The following is a 19,247-nucleotide window of genomic DNA, read 5'->3' as shown; positions in this document are numbered from 1 at the left end:
TTACTTAAGGAACACAAACTAGAAAACTCCTAACATTTTACTGCTAGGGATAGATAAATACACCTACTTTAGTGTGTGTGGTGTCTGCACATTATATACCTGTGGTAAGCAGCTGTTAAATCCAATACTCTCCTCAAAAGCTTATGTTGCCAGTGTGTAGGAGACCTGACCTCCTGGCTAGAGCTATTGTGCTGACAATCTCTGGCATAAATACGTGAACTTCCCTCTTCCTGCCTTAATATACTGCTTTCTTCATGCCTTCTCTCATAGAAGTTATATAAAAGGGCTTGGTGGCTGTGCAAAAAGAACACCCTACAATTTAATTTTCAGAGACTTGACCTAAGCCTCCTGACCAGATATAGCCCAAATTATCACCCGTGTAGCTCACAGTAGTATCCAGATTCCCAGGAAGCTCACAAGCTCTCCTATGACATGTAACAAGATACATACTCATCACATGAATAAAATCATAGATAAATCTCCATCCGTGTAATGAGTGTGTCTGAATATCCTTGTATACTCACTCCTTCACACTGGCACATCTCCCAGGGTGGTAGTGAGGAGGTGTGCCTGCCTGATACTTTTCATTCCCAAGATGTTCAACCCTCAGTTGGCATCAGTAAAAACAAAATGTTAGCACTGCTGTTTCATGTTACAGACAGACTGGGACCATGAGACTGGGAACATCTCCTGCTCTGGGTATGTTTATCCTGAATAATTCATTAGTATGTAAATATCTCATTTAGATAAAATATCAACTCGATAGCTAGAAATGAGCTAGCTCCAGAAATGGAAACTGGACTAACATGATAATCCACCCATGCTTGTTTATATTCTTCAAAGAATTCAGACATACATGGCTGTGTGGGGATACCTGCACTATTATGGAGACATACCAGCAGTGCAATTTCCTCTGCAGGGCAAGAGAATTCTTGCAGAACAGGTGAAATTCTAAGGTTCCCCAGCTCAGCGAAAATTCTTAACAAGTGAAAGAAAGAAGTCTTGTAATATAGCTTCTTCAACAATGAAGATATTGGCAAGAAAAGAAGGTATCACTTCTATAGCTTTCCTTGAAGATTCCTTGGAAAAAAACAGCTGGCTTTTCAAATGACAGTAATGAACCACCATACATGTATCTCATAAGAAGTGTAATCAAATCAAGTTTTGATATAGAACAAACAATTATCTTAACTACTGTAGGCTGGAATTTGTAAGTTCACACTTCTTTATTAAAGAGTTAAATTATAAAGTTAAGTTGTAAAAGTTAACACAATTATTTCTGCCATATTAAACTCCAGGAATCTCTGCTGTAGTAGTAGAGTAAGTATTAAATTTCAGCTGCAGCACAGTTACATTCAGTAATATCCTTATCCACACATAGAATTAGAATGAAAACAAGCTAACACCCACCCAGAGCAACTTTAACTGCATTAGTAGTGTGATAAAAGCTTTTAGAAAATACTTTTCTTTCTTTTTTAGGTGTTAACATATACAGTGCATAGCACAGATCTAATGAAGATTTTTCCATGTCTGACCACCTGAGCAAATGCCCCAAGCCAGGGACCTAAAGATATGAAACCAACAATTCAACAGTGACTGATAATCATTTATACTCTCAAAGGAATACCAGAATTTTTGCACAGCTCCAAAAGAATGATTTTAGGTTCCTCTGAACTTGTTGAGCTTCCATGAGAAATAGAAATGCTAAGAATTCAGAACTAAAGCTAGACGATATAAACCACAATTATGCTAATATTTCTAGCCTTGTGGTAAAAAGGACCTTAGCAAGGTGGTAAAATTTTTATATATATGAGAAATATAATCTTTAGCTCAATTAGATGCTTAAACTACAGAGTGCTATGCCAGTGTAAAAGTAATGCCAATGCTACTACAAAATATAAGATGTGCTAAAATTCAACAGTTATTTGTCAGACACCATCTGCTTTTTCTTTCATTCTTTTCTGATTTTGATCTGCAAGAAAACACATCAGTATCAAATGTCACTTAGTTCTTATTCAAACAGAGCAGCCCAGACACAGCGGCTGCACCAGCTGACTTGGCTGACCTAGACCTAGAGTAAAAACAAACCCCTATAAATCACCAGATGTAAGCAATTGAATAGTGATCAATTTAATTAACTGAACAGCTTTCCAAAGTTTATTGTATTGTTTTAACCCTTCAGGATTGTTCAAGAAAGGTAACTTGCAATTTGTATTCAAGGACAGGATTTGGCCAGAGGGCTACATATTAATAGCTTTAGACACTTCAGATTCATTAGATTAGACACACTGATAAAACACAAATCCCACACACGAAAACCAGGTCTTTTCTTTTTTCTAACTAACAGTATGATAGTAACTGCTTTTCTACACCTTCCTTCCACAGTTTCTTGAAACTAAATCACATTAAAAAAATCCAACTATTTTATGGTTAAAAGATCAGGAATAAGATTTTCCTTAAAATCAACTTTTTTGATTATGGGCCCTATATGCCTTTTACAACTTTATACTCATACTACAAATGAACACCAAGTAACCAGCTAATTTCTTTCATGAAAAGCGATGAACATGGACACACAATCATGTGTAACGATTTAATGTATTAACTGCAGTCATAAAAAAATGTGCCATACTTTAAAATGGGCTCAAAAAAAAAATTTCAAGAGATTGGCAAAACATTGGGATCTATCCTAGATACTCGATCTGAAGCTACATCTCGAGGGGATTTCCCTGTATTGCCCAGTGAAATTCATGGAATTCTGCCAGGATTTAACACATCAGGATCTCAGCCAAAATGCGTAATGACGGAGTGTAAGTCTTGTTTTAAAGACAGCACTGTACAAGTTTGTGTAACATTTACAGATGCTTGTACAGTGCCTAGCACAACAGGACTGAGGCTTCCAGGCACTACCACAACATAAATTAATTCTAATGCAGTCTTTGTATCTGAGAAGTACAAAAATAACAAGGATTAAGCTCAATTATTCACATTTTAAAGTACTACTAAATAATATGACATAATCAACTTCCTAACCACAAACTGCTCTATTTCCAATTATTTTACTTTAATCTCTGTAATGCACACATTTCCATGAACCCTGTAGAGTTAGTTCCACTAACCAGGGACAAGAGTAAGATTTACTTACAAAGACAGAAGAGTTATATTTGCCGAGACTGGTCCCAGATCTGGAATGATCTCCAGTTCATTGTTGTTCAACTTCCTATTAATATTACAAAAGGGAGAGTTAGCTTTTATGTTAATCAGAAGTACATACATTGGACTTGCTAAACTGTGTCACCTCAGAATTAAAAAAAAAAAAATTCCAGTTTCACTTAATCCAAAATATCAGAACAGCAAGTATCTTTGTTGTTCGAGCAACCATCTCTAGAGAAATAACTATACAATTAGCATACACAAACACAGGTTGTGTATTTTTGGTTGGGGTTTATGTTTTGGTATGGTTTTTAATTAAGACAAATTAACTTACACTTCCTGAAGACTATGAAGGTGATCCAAGATACTGGTCTTGATTGAAGATAATTTGTTGTGACTTAAGTCCCTGTGAGGTTACAAAAATAAACATCCTGTCAGTTTTGCTATAGAATACCAGGTAAAGCAGTACAATTTCAATCCAAATTATGTTCTCACTTGTGTCCAAGTACCTAAGAAGATTTTTCTGTATTAGTAAAATTCTAATAGAAACTCATTTGCTTATACACGGTATAAATACACAAATGCAAATACCTTGACCACTGCTAGCAGTGTCAAAGAAATTCCTGGTATCTCTGAACAATATAGAACTGTTCACTAGAATGTGCATAGGACCCCGGAAAACATCTTACGATTTTGATTCAAATACACCAACCCCTCTCCCACATCCCTCACAACAGAAGATATGGCTATAACAACCTCTTTGTTACTTTAACAAGGAAAATTCAAAAAACAATAGTCACTGCAGTCTCATTCTTTGGGTTAATCATAATATTTCACTCTTCTCACCCATGTCTCAAAAGCAATCCACAGCTCAGAAACACACGAGGACTGCCCATAAATTGCAATTGTATTTTCATGCTTCCACAAAATTCAGGACACCATTACCACATAACCAATTTAATGGAGATCTTCAGAAATAGCAGAAGAAAAATGACATAGTGAGGGCTAATTCCCAGTTTTAAGATGTCAGTATACTAGTGATATTAATACCACATATAATTACACTTGAAGAAGGTAGCTTGAACACTTAGCTTGTGCCATGTTGTACTGAAGATACCCAGTATACACTGAGGCAGTTTATCAGCAATTGTTTGTACCTTTGTAGTGTTTGCTACCAAACAAGCCAGGTACTAAAAATGCAACACTTCTTGCTGACCACAAGAAATACTTTTCCTTACAGTGCCATGCATCTTTATGCTCAAACAATTGACACCGTACAAGAGTCCTAAGAAATTTTTGCTGTAGCCTCAGAAGTACTGGAAACAGAAATAAGAGTGACCGTAAAGTAAAAGACAGGAAAGCTAACTGCAGGAACCCAAACCTGCACATCTCCAAACCTCTGCACAAGACACACAGACTTGTCTCACAACTCATCTTGTTACCATGACTAACTCTGTTGAAGGCCATCCCCTTCTCAGTCACTCATCCACCAAAATGGGCACTTTTCCTTCCCCTACTACAGATTATCACTACCTCACCAGCATCAATCCAGCCATCTGCAGGAATTTGTTCCAAGTTAAAACACTGCATTTATCCGAGCCAGCTAACAAAAACAACATTATTTTTAATGAGTTCTTAAATTCACTCCAGTGAGTGTCTGTAATGCAGACATATAAAGAAATTAATCAGCGCACTCAGTAATGAGCAGCTGTAGCATCAGGTAAAGGGTTCTTTAAAAAGCACCCTTTTGAAAAAAAAATTGCTCACAGTCCATGATACTTCTCCCCATGCTTATTAAGCACTAGAGTGGTGCACCATACCTGTGGTCCTCATCAAGCCACACAGGTATGAAGTGTTATTTCAAGTTGAATCTATGAGGAAACTACACAATTCCTCATTTTACTGAGTAAGATGACTCAGTACAGTCATCCACGCTGAGCACACCAAACACAGGCCTGACTGCCACGGATGAGTCTACTTTCCACCCCCAGTTCCAGAAGTGAAGAAGGCTGATGAACAGCATATCCCTGCTGCACACAGACCAGAACTGGCTCAAATGAAGCCAAGTTCAGGGTCTGTGCTAGGCATTCTGTGTGACTAAGCCTTGGAAACCCAGAGATCCATAGAACTCCCGTCTCCCTGCACCCATGACTCCCACATCCTCAGGCACAGGTGTAAAGCTGCAACCCAGCCAGGCACCTATGTTTCCTTAGCAGAACATGTGGATAGTAAAACTCTGGTTTAGATTCTTCCAACCAACTCGTTCAATGTTGCCAGGACAGTTTCACTGTCACTTTTGTCCTCTCCTGCAGTTGGCAGTTAAAAAAAAAAAACCAGTAATAATAAAAATTAAGTATAAAAAATAATCCCAGGCATGTATGGGTATTATGAAGGGTACTACCAGTACTCAGCTGTAAGGTGTGCTCTGAGCCAGCCCATGGACCAGGCCCAGCGGGCTGCTGAGCTGCCTGTTACCTGGCTCAGGGTAACAGACGGGAAAAGAAGATGGGCTGCATTTCCTAAGCCAGAGCTGCACAGGAGTGTGCACAGGGCAGAGATGCAGGTGCGAATGGCATTTTCCAGAACAAAAGAAGGGGGCTGAGGACTGGGAGGGAGACACCTACGGAAGGGGAACGCACTCCACCACATTCATGTGGCCACAGAGGGGATGTTTTCAGAGACTCAGCTCTGGACTCAAGCACCTGATATACATCTGTGCCTTCTTTCAGGTGTTTAAACCCCTACAGATTTTCCTCTTAACAATGGAAAACCAATAGTGTCAATGTTTTCAAAAGCCCACTAATTTTAGTTTCACCATTATGATTTTCAGCTCTCCTGTATATTAGGTTAACCACACTGAAGTTAGAGGACTGCATCCTACACTGCTTAAAAATCTAGTGAAAACATTCTCCTGGCCACAGACTGGAGAAAAATCCCTTCCTTTAACATCTGAAGGCATAAGCTGCACAGAATTGGAATTCTCACATTGCATTCTTAAGCGTAAATACTGAAAAAAGCATGCTGCTGCAAAATCTAGACATCAATCTAACTTGGTCCTTTAAAGGCAGAGTAGAGACAGCTTTTCCCCTTAATTCAGTATTTGGCTTTAGTCTGTAGGGATTATAAGAACTATGCAAATAAACAGCCAAAATTCAATTAAGTTATGGCTGTTAGTGCCTAACGTTACTGTTGTTCACACTTCAGACAAGACTTAGGAATCAGTAATTATTTCAACAAAGAGCTTTCAACATTAGCACTAAAAACCTGCATTTCTTCATTTCACCTAAAAACTCTGCAAAAGGTTTATTTAAGGCATGTTTGCCTAAAGGACCTACCAGACAGTAACAGACGTGAGTAGATTTGTTCTGCTGGAGTTATAACATGCTAAAAAAAAAAAAAAATCTGGCAGAGTCCTGAAACTATAAAAATCCTGCAATTACAACCACTGCTGTGCATGATCACCACACTGGAGCCAGACACTTTCACTCATAGCTCAAGCTCATATCCATCTGGAGTCTATCAAGGCAACCGTGAGCGTAACTAACACTAGGTTTTAAACTACTTTTTTTTTGTGTTTGTTTTTTAACACTAAAGATACATTCACATTTTCCAAGTAGCACCTACTTTAAAAAATACATACATAAAAATTTCTTACGCCTGGTTTACTTACAGCAGGTTGTCAAACACAAGATAGAAAAAAAAACCCAAAGCAAAAAACCAACAAAAAATGCCCAACCCTCCAGACAATACTGAATTGCCTGTTTCATACAGTATATATACTTGTCTACCAATAGTTGCATTAAGTATGTATTATAAATATTTTATTAAATATTACTTCAGTACTACCAGCATAGGAAACTTCATGAAAATTCAAGAAAAAAAGCCTTGCAAGTTACATTTTAAGTTCAATTAGAGTGGTTGGAAGTGAATCAAGAGTTAAAATATTTGCCTTTTACTCATAATCTAAGTGAAGCTTATGCCTGTCGAAGTTTCTTAAACTTATAAGCACTGATTTGGCACTTTTTTTTAAATATAAAAATCTATCATCCCAATTGCAAAGCTGTAGGTTTCAACTCAATGAATTTCTCAACATACCTTAAAAAAAGTAAGAAAAAAAAGTTGGAAAATTAAGTTCTATTTTTCCTTCGCAGAAATGGAACTGACATTGTTCAAACATTATTACTATGTGTTTTCCATTTCTGAATTTTCCTTGTATGTTAAAACCAAATTACAAGGGGGGAGAAAATTCCCTCTGTGATTAATTTTGCTACTAGAATTCAATAGTCATAGAAGATAGAACAGAACACACACTGAAAAGTCAGAAACCAGACATCTATTCTATTTCTATTCTATAGAAATTCTTTATATCAACAGTAAGCATATATACCTGTTCTTCATCTCACATTTCTAATAGAAGTGATTGGATATTTAAGGAGAATTGCCTCCACTTCAGAAAGCATGCCAGTTTTTACCCTCTAAGAACCTGTTCTATGAAAGAAACTATTTTCTATGTTCCATTATGTTTGTATGACCATCTTTTGAAACTCACAAGTCTCAGAATCAGTTGAAACTTAACTCTGAACATCAATGTTTGTTTAATTAAAAACTGAAAGGAAGCCTAATGCGTAGAGGTAGAAGGCAAGTGCTCCTTCACACATTTTATAGATACAACTTTTAGACTCTAATTTAATTTACAACACTTAGTCACAATTATCATCTTCTTCCTTAGAGAACTCAGAAACCTGAGCCCCAAGTCAAATTTTAAAATGCAAATCCAGCAACAGTTCCTTAATCAGTCCCACTGGGGCCTATAGAGCTGCTAATTCAGCAGAAATCAGCAGAGCTGAAAAACAAAAAGCCAGGCTGTAGCTGTTTTAAGACACTGATCCAAAGTGACTCATAAATCAGCTTGCTATGTTCAAGCTTTAGTCTGGAAAATATTGAAAAACAGCTGTGAAAACCACACAGCTTTTTTTTCTGGCAATTCTGGTAGAGAACTAGAGGATTTATAAAATGTAAATACTAAAGATGTAATACAAACAAAGTGAAAAGCATTTTTCAGACTTTCCCTCCTGCCCCACCGACAGTTCTAGCATTCCTGCATAAACCTGGCAAAGGGTACTGCAGTGCCAGTGGGAGTTTGCACACATGGAGGATGCTGGCCAATGCTCAACAGTCTTCCTCCTCCTCCTTCTCTAACAACACCACATTCTTCCAATATCAGGATACACATCCTGGAATTAAATGGAAATCCAACTTCAAAACTATCTGTACACAAAGCCATTTTAAATGTTAATCAGTTTTCAGCTGACTGTTACCTCTCATGAAGGCAAAGTCATAGAAGAAGGTATTTTTGGATAAAATCACAGTGAAGCTGGCTATTACATTCTGTTTACACCCCACCTTATGAAGCCACTTCCATACAAAGCAGTAGACTCACACCTGCCATCAAGAAGGGGACATAACTTGGGCTCATTTTTTTCCCCTCCCTGTCCATTCTGAGGTCACTCTCATTTTGTTTCAGCAGGGAATTTGAACAAAAAAAGGCATGAAAGAATGCAGCAAGAGTTTCAAAAACCTGCTCTCCATATGAGCCAGTACAGATGGGCAAAGGAAGGTGTAACGCCTAACATGGGCCTAGACCTTCTCAGGCAGAAGAGCTTTCACTCTCCTGCTTGGGGGTCTCGCCTGCTACGCTGAGAATGTGGTAAAAAAGCTGTTGTTTTCTCAAGAGGACTAAAAAGCCTGCAATTAAACTACTAGCCTTTGGCTATACCCACTATAGAGTCTCATGGAAAACATAGTAGACATATAGCAATAAAATTCATAAACAGTCTTTTACAATTTGTAATGTGCAGTTTGTTGCAACAATAATCCAGACTAGTCAAACCTTTTTTGCATATGCAAAGCTGAACACATTAATTATCAGATTGCACAATCCCAGGTGCAAGCACAGGGGTAGCTGGAGGTAACAGACAACACCACACTCTCCCTTGGTCTTATTAAGAGGGGAAGGAAGAAAGAGCTGGGTACTTCTAAGGCATTTGTCACAAACAAAAGAAATATTTACACAAAAGTGGCCAGACCACATGGTTTGGTGACACCTACAAAGATGTACTTCTGTGAGTTTAAAAGCAAGTGACACAGCTGTCCAATGAGTAATCACAGCAGGGTTTCTTACAACAGACGAAAGCTTATTTATACAAGCGGAACTTATTTTCTCACACTTTTAAAGGAATGTGAACTTACATAAGGGCAATTTACACTACCAAGGGAATTCTAATTAGAAAAATATCCCTTGTGCTAACAAAGCCCTGCAATGTGTTTTATTGTCTCTCGGGAACATAAGTGGAAAAGATAAATTTGGATTACCGCTAACAAAAAATGCTTTTAAAAGCAAGTCTAAAAAAATTAAAAGTTCTGTGACTTTCCCTCTTTTTATTTACCACATCTGAGTTTTAACAGAATTGATGTATGCTAAGAAACTAAACTATAAAGCTTACATTATATTATAAAAAATACTTGGATTTTGTCAGAAAACTCAATTGGGCATCCTGAAACAGTTCAAAAGAATAAGAGGGATGAAATATAATAGAAAGCAAAACCATTTGCTGAATGTAAAGCAGATCCAGTAGTAGATCTGTATGTTTCAATCACATAAGAAAAAAAAAAAAAGAAAAAAAAAATAGAAAAAAAAAAAAAAAAGAAAAAAAAAAGAAAAAAAAAGAAGTTTCTTTCTCCTCACACTTTCCTATACCAGTCCTGGAAATAGTCAACTCCCAGAGCCGTGCCTGTGTTCAGTTCCATATGGTGTCAATACAACCATCCACATTTCATGAGTAAAGCAGCATGACCTCCAGACGAGGCAATTGAACAGAATTAGCCACAACTAATTGAAAGTCTTCCTGTTTACTTTAAAGCCCTTATCTCGATCTGCTTTGAAAACGCAACAGAAAATTAATACAACTAATATAGAAGATCTTTCAGTGACAAGCGATTAAAAACAAATGTGAGAAGTTCCTCGGCCATTTTCAAGCTTTTAGAAAGCTGGCCGAGTTTGTGCTTTTTCTATAAAAGTTTGTCTCTGAAAGTAACTTTTCCTCAGATGGCACTTGAGTTCGCGCTGCCCTGCGTTCGGCCACTGCGCCGTGAGGGACCGAGCGGGCCCGCACCAGCGCTAGAACCACCCAGGGACGAAGAGCTGCGCGAAGAAAACCGATAGGAGTTTCCCGACCAGAGTTAACGTGATGACTACTGAACGTTGTCCAAGAAAGTCAACAGAACTTTTCCTCGCCCTCTCCAACAATGAGCAGCATTCCCGGGCCCGAACTGCCGGGCGCTTATCGCCACCACCGTCCGGGGCCGCAGCCTGCCCCAGGGGACGCTGTCCCGCTGCGGCCATCGGCGCCCTCTCCGCGCCCGCTGACAGCTCGGCCGCGGGCCGGCGCTGCCCTCTCCCGCACCTCGCTGCCGCCACCACACCCGAGCTCCCCTCAAAGCCCGCCCGTCCGCGGCCCCGGGAACAGAAGATGGCGGGCGGACGGACGGACGCGGGCCGGTACCCCCAGCCCGCCGCCCCGATACTCACAGCTGCACCGCTCCCCGCGGCAGCCGCTCGGGCAGCCGGCTCAACTCCAGGCGGCTGCAGACGACGAGGTGCCCAGCGCAGCGGCAGGGCGCGGGGCAGCGGGCGGCGGCGGGGCGGCCCCCCAGCAGCAGCGGCAGCAGGAGCAGCGCCGGGAGGACGGCGGGCGCCGTGCGGGGCCGGCGGAGCATGGCGGGCTCGGAGCCGCTGCCCGCGCTGCCGTCCCTGGCGTTTCCCCCACTAACAGAGCCGAGCGCGGCACGACCTCCTGCCTCTCAGCGCGGGTGGCGGCCGCCGCTCATGCCCCGGAGCGGCCTCTGACGGGGGAAGGCGATGGGAGACGGGGGTGTAGAAAAAAGTAAAGACAAGAAAGCGGGAGGGGACCGCAGCGCCGCCACCGCCGCCAGCCACTCCGCAAACTTTCCGCCACCTCAGCCCGCCTCCGCGCGGCCGGGGGAGCCCCGAGCACGGCCCGCCCCGCTGCAGCCCCCTCCCCGTGCCATGTGACAGCCGCGGCCGGGCGCCGCGGGGCTGGGGTACGGGATGGTGGCCCGGGGCGCGGGTGGGCCGGCATCGTGCCCCACTGCTGTCGGGCCTTGGCGGTGGCACCCCCGGGCCCCCGCCCCGGGCCATAGCACATGGCCGGCCTCGCAGCACGGCGGGCGCTGCTGTGGGATTTTGCTGCCGTCCTCGGCCTCTCCATGGGCGGGCGGGAGCGAGCAGCGGGCCATATGTGCCCTGTGCGTCACCCACCACGCCCGGGCCGAGGTGAGAAGGCACGGGCGCCATGGCCGCGGTCCCGCGGGGTTTCCCTTGGCCATCACACCAGGTAGCGTGTGTTGTGGTAATCCAGAAGCTGCTCCAGAGGCCCCAACGGCGTCCCAGCCAAGCCTGGGGTCACTGACATGTAAAAGGTGAGGTGAGGTTAACTCCTGCCTTCCGGGTCCTACATGGCTAGTCCAGACACAGTAATTAAGCCCATTATGTTCCCCACAGGATCCCGGCTCCAAAGGTTCAGGGAAGTGGGCAGGACGTACAGATTCCACATCTCTGAGGTAATTGATGTAATTTAAGAAAATACCTATTGTTCAAGTTCCATATGTAAGCCCGCACCCTGCAACGGATTCAATTACTGAAGGCTTCGCGCCCCCATGCTCTGCAGCAGCAGTCATCAAATTACTCACAAACACTGCTTCCCCTCCCACCTTTACATGTACACCTGAAAGACGGCAGACATCTTAAGACACAGTGAACCTCATCAATAAGCATCAATAAGTTTGACAGCTCCAGTATCAAGATTTGTAAGGCTGAAACTTTATCCCGTTTTTTTATTGTTTCCATGTAAACCTCATGGTACGGGGATTTTTGTTAAAGAAACAAAACTACATTTTAGCTAGGGGTCATGAGTTTGCATGACTGGCAAGTCCTAAGTAAGTACAAACATTCATGTGCCACTGTCAACATGAGTGTTTCAGATGCATAGGGTGTGCAGAGCTGTGCAGTGTTTTGTCAGCTTGTGCTCCATTGACCACTGGTGTTTCTTAAGGAAATTACCATGGGAAAACAGGCAAATGCTGCAGGAGCACACTTGTTTCTACATATAAAAGCAAGCAAACAAGTAAAGGAACAAAATACAGGATAGAAATTACTTACTATGTCTTTGCAAGTTATTATTATTTAAAGTGAATAAAAACTGTCCTGGTACCACTGGCATGTCAGTATTGCACTTTCTTTTCCAGTCTTCCTGTGGAAAACATTAAGGTGACATTAGATCAACAAAAGTTGTGAAATACTGAGCCGTTCTAAACAGACAGCAGGACAGTGCCAAATTTGGATTTTTGAAGCTATCCCTCATTAGTCTGTACCTGTTTCCATGGAGGTCAGGGGGAAAGCTTCTTTTCTCAAGTTCCAGCATTTGTGATAGCTGTCCAGTTGTTTCACACTGGAACAAGTGAAACTGGAACAAGATGCAGAGGCACTTGAACATGTTGTGTGTATACAAAGGTTATATATGTATATATATAAGTAAGGTATATATAAGTGTAAGGTATATGCTTGCTAATTTTGCAAAGTAATGAAAAATTCAAGAGAAGGATCTTTATATTGCTCCAGGTAATTACTGAATGATCTACAAAAATTAAAATAGATTTAAAGTAACTAAGCTTTTTATTATAGTTCCCAGAGTGCAAAGCAAAGGGCCTCACTTTTCTGGGAAAAGTGAGCTTTTCTTATCTTGAGTGTTGGTAAGGGTAGTGATTCACTAGTAGGTGGCAAGAGAGTCATTAAGCTGTCATTTTTAACATTCAAGGTAAAGAAAAATTAGAAATAAAGCATTTTGAACTTAATTTATCATAGCAGTCAATAATATATGCAGTGCACATGTGAACTATGGAACAAGAGAGAATCTGAGAAACAAAAGCAGAAAAAAAAAGAGATGAAAAGGGCAAGAACTTCTGGTTTTGTAATTTTGAAAACCACTCATGCAGTCAGGGAATACTGTGTCCTTAGAAAAACCTAATGCATATTTATTGCTGGTAATATATGAAGCTGTTTTAAGTTAAGCAAGGTAAATTAATTCCGAAAATTAGTTCATTTATCTTTGCAGCTTCTTTTCTCAAAATAATCAATAGCATGAATCCTACAATGCTTCTATATCCATATATATGTACTTCAGGTCCTTGGTAGAAAGTCTTTTTTCCCCACAGGAAGATTTAGTCTCTTCAGAAGTCTTAATGGCTGATTCTGCACCTCATATGCACATAGCAAGCTCTGGCAGCCCTCAGTTCCAGGAGTCTCTTCATCATTGGTTTTAGGTTGAGTATTCACTGTGGCTGTACACAAGCAAATACAAGTCTCACCTTCACAAATCTGGCTGGACTATATAAGCTTAAAAGTAAGCTTGTATCAAAATAAGTGGTCTCCCATTCATCTACCCTGTTATCTCCACATGTAGCAAGGAACTTCTGGTGACTGTTCCCTGGCATCGACATGAGCACAACTGCAAATTCACCAGGATTAGGGGACTGATTTGACTGAAATGCCTTAAAAAGTACCACCACACATTCACACACACACACACACACACAGAGTCACTTTAATTCTAAGTTGGAACAATTTCCTTATCCAGTTTTCCATGTAAGTGCACAAGAAAGAGACTTTACTCATCGTTATGCAAAGGCAGGTCCTTTCCATGACAGCCTGAATACAGGTCAGCCTGAGAGAATGATGATGACGAGGGGGAAGGATGGCTGCAGAGAAAAATTCTTGTAAAACTAGACCCTCAAGCTCTCTCTTTGGCTAACAAGATTAGTTTCCTCCACAACACTACCAAGCATAATCCTGTGGATGAGTTGGGAGTGGAGGACAGGAGATTGTGTAGTGAGATATAGCCCACTGTTTTGGATGTTATGGCTTGATTCTAATGGTATCATTTTCAGTCTCTGATTATTTTAAATCAGATAAACACAGGTTTACAGATTCAAGTCCAAACATATGTTGTTTAAAATATGTATTCACTTCAGGGAAAAGACACACCCAGAAGCTGTCTAAGTAAGATTTTTTGCATATCATTAACGCACTGAAATCTACTTCCAGAAAAGGTCAACCCTAAATCAGACTGGGTTTAGCAGATTATTAACAATAATTTACCTATTGCTAAATTAGGCAAAACTTAATTAAGGTACTATACATTTTGTGTTCTGAATTCAAATTGGAATATCTTTTATAACATTAAGGTTATCTAATTACAGGGTTTTTATTCATTTTGCAAAAGGATCTTAAGTAATTACATCAGACAATTACATATAGTTGTATATAGTTATGTGTAGTTAGATCTGCAGGATTAACATCAGAAAGTCAAAAGGACTGAACAGTTACATCTACTGAATACTAAGTGATTTCATCCACCAAGGCCACCTCAGGAATTAAAAGTCTTGCCGTGTACTCCTGGATCACCTTGTAATCCAAATCTGTGTCTAGTATTCATTTCAGATTTTCTACTTTTCATGGGTAAATGATTTGGATAGGGTTCAGCAGCAAAAAGCAGAAGCAAAGCAGAATAACATTGCTTAGACTCTGACCCATCTCACTTCTGATAGTGTGAGATAAAAACCAATGGCCCATCTATTTACTTTCCTGTCAGTAAATGACCCTGTAGGAGCATTGGCAGAATTAATGTCCTGTCTATTTATTCCTAAACTTTCACAGTTCAGTTTTATTTATTGTTGAAGAAGATGTTTAGGGCTATCTGAGAGAAGGAAATGAAGAGTTCATGCTCTCAAGATCATTACTGCTTGTTGGAGGTTCACCAATTTAGTCCACTAAAAAGAGTAATCTTAAGGCTAACAAAATTTTTTTTATAAAACCACAGCTGAAGGATGAGATGAACCAGTGAGACCCATCCTGCTTATAAAACAAAAGTGGAGCAGGACATGCTTTTTGTGCAGGTTGTTTGCCTATGTGAAATATGTTGCAATAGGCAGGAGCAATTTTTGCCTCAGACACTGGTCTGGAAGTTACTAAAGAGTGCCACAAAACCTTCTTATTGTGTGTAAACAATAATTATATCCAATATAATGGAATATTTTTCATGGAAATTACTCTAAATGAAGAGCTTTTCTATCTTCCTTTGCTTCTGCCCATTTGGTATTGCAATTGATACTACTTTTAGATTATAGTAAGACTAAGACTTCATGACTATTTGTTTCAAACCCTGTGATTAACCATTACAATTTAATTTCCATTTGAGAAAAATAATAAAATATTCTTAAATAATTTCCTAGTAATTGTGAATCTCCCTCTAGTATGTCATAACTCTACAGTGAATATTCCAAGGTGCATACAGAAATTTATTTTTGGTAGTAATTATAATTGACTTTATGTGATCCAACAGTGAAACCATGAAAACCAAATTATGCGTAATTTGAATGCACCGATTACAACCAGAAAAACCATATGAACTCTTTCTGAAAACTTTGCCTAGGGCAGAAAAAGTTCAGCTTTTACAGAATTCATCCAAACAGTGAGTGTTTTCCTCCATTACAAATAAACGTGAAACATCCTAAGGCAATCCACATTAGTGACGACTGCTAATGTCTTCAAGTCATGTCCTGTGTGGGGCTAAGTAGGAAGTTAAGTGCTTGATTGGAAGGACAATTAAACAATCAACAGCTACAATGATGTAACTTCAAAGAGGTAAAAATAAGACTTAGTTTTATGTCATTAAGGAACACTCAAGTTGAAATGTTGTCAATTTGAATAAAAATAAGTAGATGTAATTTCAGGCTGGTGCTACTGTAATAAAACAGCTGCCAGGTCTGTTCTACCTGTTGTTTTAGTTTGTTGAGGGTTTTTAAATTATCTTTTAAAATAAGTAAACATTTTGTGGTAAGAAAGATCAAGAAGTGGTCCAAAAGGGAATCTGAATGAGTGCACTGTTGAGCCTAGCACTGTCTCTTCCAGACAGTAATGTCTTTGGCTCTTCCCTGCTCCCCTTCCTTGGGGTGGGTGGATTATGGTACCTGAACTTCAATAAGTTCCTTTCTGCAGTGGGGATGGAAATTTTTGCCACAGGAAAAAGGGCGTGAATGCTGTATTTGCTTACCTAGTCATAGGCTGATTTGTAAGATTTTTATCAGTATTTTTTAGCCCCTATGTTTTCACTCTCTATCTTTAGGTGTGTAACTCTACTTGAAGTCAACTGCTTGAAGAATCTCACAATGAGAAATCAATGGGAGTTAGGCCCTAAATCTTTGAAGAATTTACGTCCGATTGTCTGTTCTAGAGGAGAACAAGCTGCAGCTGGGACTCATTTAATTTTAGCAATTTGGAAGTTGGTATCTCTTCTAAAGCATTTGTATTGGCTTCTTCTGTAGTCACTGGAAAAAGACAAATCCAGGAAATGATTACTACCTTTCTAAAATAGACAATCAAGGAATTTAAAGTGAATCAGTCTCTGGAGATTTTCTTCTGCCTAAAAAGGGCCTTATGACTCGTTTAGTTTAGACCCTGTTTTTTCAGATGATTCTAAATGTCTGCTTTCAAACATACACATTAAGCTAAATAGAATAATATGAGAGCATATTTCTCAAATCTCTTTCTATAATGGGGACCTATAATGGTTTTGCGTGGCCTGGTTTTGGTAGTGGGGAAGCTACAGGGGCGGCTTCTTTGAGAAGCTTCTAGAAGCTTCTTCTGTGTCCAGAAGAACCAGAACCAGACCCTGGTGGCTCAGAAAATGGACATGCTACTGGCCAAGGCTGGGCCAGTCAGAAATGCTGATAATGCTTCTGTGCTAACATATTAAGGGGAAAGATAAAAATTTATGCATAGTTTTATTTCAGCCAGAGAAGATCAGCGTGATAATATATGAGAAGAACAACTCTGCAGACATCAAGGTCAGTGAAGAAGGAAAGGCAGGAGGTGCTCCAGGTGCTAGAGGTGAGGTTCCCCTGCAGCCCATGGTACAGCCCATGGTGAAGCAGCTGTGCCACTACAGCCCATGGAGGTCCATGGGGATGCAGAGATACACCTGCAGCTTGGGGATGAGCCCCACACCAGAGCAGGTGGGTGCCCAAAAGCAGTCAGTGATCCTGTGGGAGGCCTGTGGAGAGAAGAACGCTGCTTCCATGCTGGAGCAGCCTGTCCTTAAGGACTGCACCCCATAGAAGAGTGACCCACACTGCAGTGGTTTTGGGAAGACTGTTGCCCATAAGATGGACTCATGTTGCTGTAATTTGCAGGGAGCTGTTGCTTGTGAGTTGGACTCAGATTGGAGGAGTTTATGGAGAATTGTCTGCCATGGGAGGAGCCCCATGGAGCAGCGAGGCAATGACTCCTCTCCCTGAGCAGTGGAAGAAGCCTCAGGTGGTGGCTGACCGTAACTCCCATTCCCTGCCTCCCTGAGCCACTGGAGTGGGAGGTAGAGTTCCAAGGAGGGAGGGGTGGGGGGAAAGCATTTTTCAGGGAATATTTTACTTCTCATTATCCTGCTCTGATTTTGTTAGTAATAATTTCACTTCGTATCTCTAAGCTGAGCCTGTTTTGCCTGTGATGGTATTTGATGAGTGATTTTTCCTGGTCCTTATCTCAACCCATGAACCCTTTGTTATATTTCCTCTCCTCTGTCCAGCTACAGAGGGGAGTGACTGAGTGGCTTTGGTGTGTGCCTGGCATCTGGCCAACATCAACCCAGGACAGTACCTTAAATATCATTGTAACAATAGTAAGCAAAATTTATCACAAATATGAATTGTAATTTTAAATTTCATTATACCCCTGTAATAGTTTGTTTCCTGCTGATGCAACGAGTACTACTAAGGATTTATTAGAAGTATTATATCTTACAAGACTAGTAAAGCAACAGGGAAGTGATGTACATAAGTGAAGTATCGCGTACAAAATGGGGACCACATGGAAGAAAGACCTAGTGGTGCATCATATACTAAAGAAGTATGTGTCAACAATAACAACATAGGAAGCATTTGGGGTTACATCAGTTGGAGTTTTCCATTTGAGAGAAAGAAATAACGTTCTGGTGAGGACTGAGATGAAGCACTATATCCCATTTGGAAGTCACATATTAAAGGAGAGGAATGAAGTAGGCTGCAAAAAGCTGGTAGCAAGGTCAGGAGGATGGAGTTTCCAGCTCTCACAAAATGAATACCCAGTGTCACAGTGCAGCAAGCAGCACTTGAAATTTTGCACAAAGCCAGCCCCTTGCCATCATTGGGAAAACAGTGAGTCATGGCACACTGTAGTATCATCTGGACTTGCTCTTCCCTTCTGCTGTCTTCTGCCTCTTGCTTTCCCAATTATTATACGCAACAAAATAGGCAAGTGCTATCCTGGTAAGAAGTTGGCCAAACACACATTGCACCACTTCTACAGCTGTTCAAGTGGTTACTTGCAATAGCTATGTTTGCCAATAAAGTCTGACTTTCTGAGCTGGAGCATCAAAGAGCAGTCTGCATCCAACAGCAGCGTAGACTAGCCTGCAGATCTGAATGGGCTGGGTGCCAGCTACATCCCAGCAGAAATTGGAACCAACACCAGTCCTGTGCACCAGCTGGCCAGATTGGCAAACAATGGTCTGCAACACACTCTTTGCTTTGATCTTGTTAATATGGAATCGGGAGAAACTTCAAGGGATTCTGGTATGAATCAAAAGTTTCTGTGGACTCTTATACATCTCTGACATTCAGGTAACACAGTCTGTGAAGTCTCTGAAATGGAGATGTCACCCTCCAAATACCCCATTAGCTTCCAGTGAACACTGGGAAACTGAGGTTTGTCAATTTCCTGATGGTGATGACTCTTCTTATGACCCTAAGTAACTTTATCAAGTGGGTTTTCTGCTAAGGTAAGCTAACCCTCAGTATATATTTCCTTGATGTTGTCAGTTGTGACTTTTTTCCTCTTTTGTTTTCCCTCACAGTTTGAAACCTAGTCATCTCCTCTCAGTAATTTCTCCCTTTCACTAACCTCTCTTCAGTCTATCAAAGAAAATATT

At 40.8% G+C, this 19,247-nt stretch overlaps 1 protein-coding gene and 2 long non-coding RNA genes across 11 annotated transcripts in view; 2 read left to right on the top strand and 1 right to left on the bottom strand.

The window, feature by feature from the left end:
* The window catches only part of LRIG3 (leucine rich repeats and immunoglobulin like domains 3), a 41,614-nt gene extending 29,629 nt beyond the window's left edge, over positions 1-11,985 (bottom strand). The window contains exons 1-3 of one of the 9 annotated variants that reach the window (XM_086884599.1): positions 11,820-11,985; positions 3,488-3,559; positions 3,146-3,220 (exon numbers count right to left, since the gene is read on the bottom strand). Coding sequence is in view for 5 of the 9 variants with exons in the window: in XM_086884593.1 (XP_086740719.1) it covers positions 3,146-3,220; positions 3,488-3,559; positions 10,742-10,929 (335 nt within the window). In the remaining 4 variants the exon portion in view is untranslated. Of the gene's footprint in view, positions 1-3,145; positions 3,221-3,487; positions 3,560-10,387; positions 10,638-10,741; positions 11,277-11,491; positions 11,646-11,819 lie in introns of those variants that run through there. The other 8 variants (XM_086884601.1, XM_086884602.1, XM_086884593.1 and 5 more) reach the window with 8 other exon arrangements.
* LOC147653637 (uncharacterized) overlaps positions 1-19,247 on the top strand; it is a 689,274-nt gene that overhangs the window by 286,058 nt on the left and 383,969 nt on the right. The gene's annotated exons all lie outside the window — the stretch shown is intronic.
* Positions 11,240-19,247, top strand: part of LOC111932265 (uncharacterized) — a 32,293-nt gene continuing 24,285 nt past the window's right edge. Inside the window, exons 1-5 of the long non-coding RNA XR_002866045.2 lie at positions 11,240-11,652; positions 11,735-11,793; positions 17,080-17,176; positions 17,479-17,657; positions 18,023-19,097. This is a non-coding gene — a long non-coding RNA (uncharacterized LOC111932265). The remainder of the gene's footprint in view (positions 11,653-11,734; positions 11,794-17,079; positions 17,177-17,478; positions 17,658-18,022; positions 19,098-19,247) is intronic.

This window comes from Cyanistes caeruleus, chromosome 4, assembly GCF_971803275.1.
Source record: "Cyanistes caeruleus chromosome 4, bCyaCae1.hap1.1, whole genome shotgun sequence".
NCBI lineage: Eukaryota > Metazoa > Chordata > Aves > Passeriformes > Paridae > Cyanistes > Cyanistes caeruleus.
The sequence above is the reverse complement of the archived record's forward strand: the minus strand, read 5'-3'. Positions and strand labels throughout refer to the sequence as shown.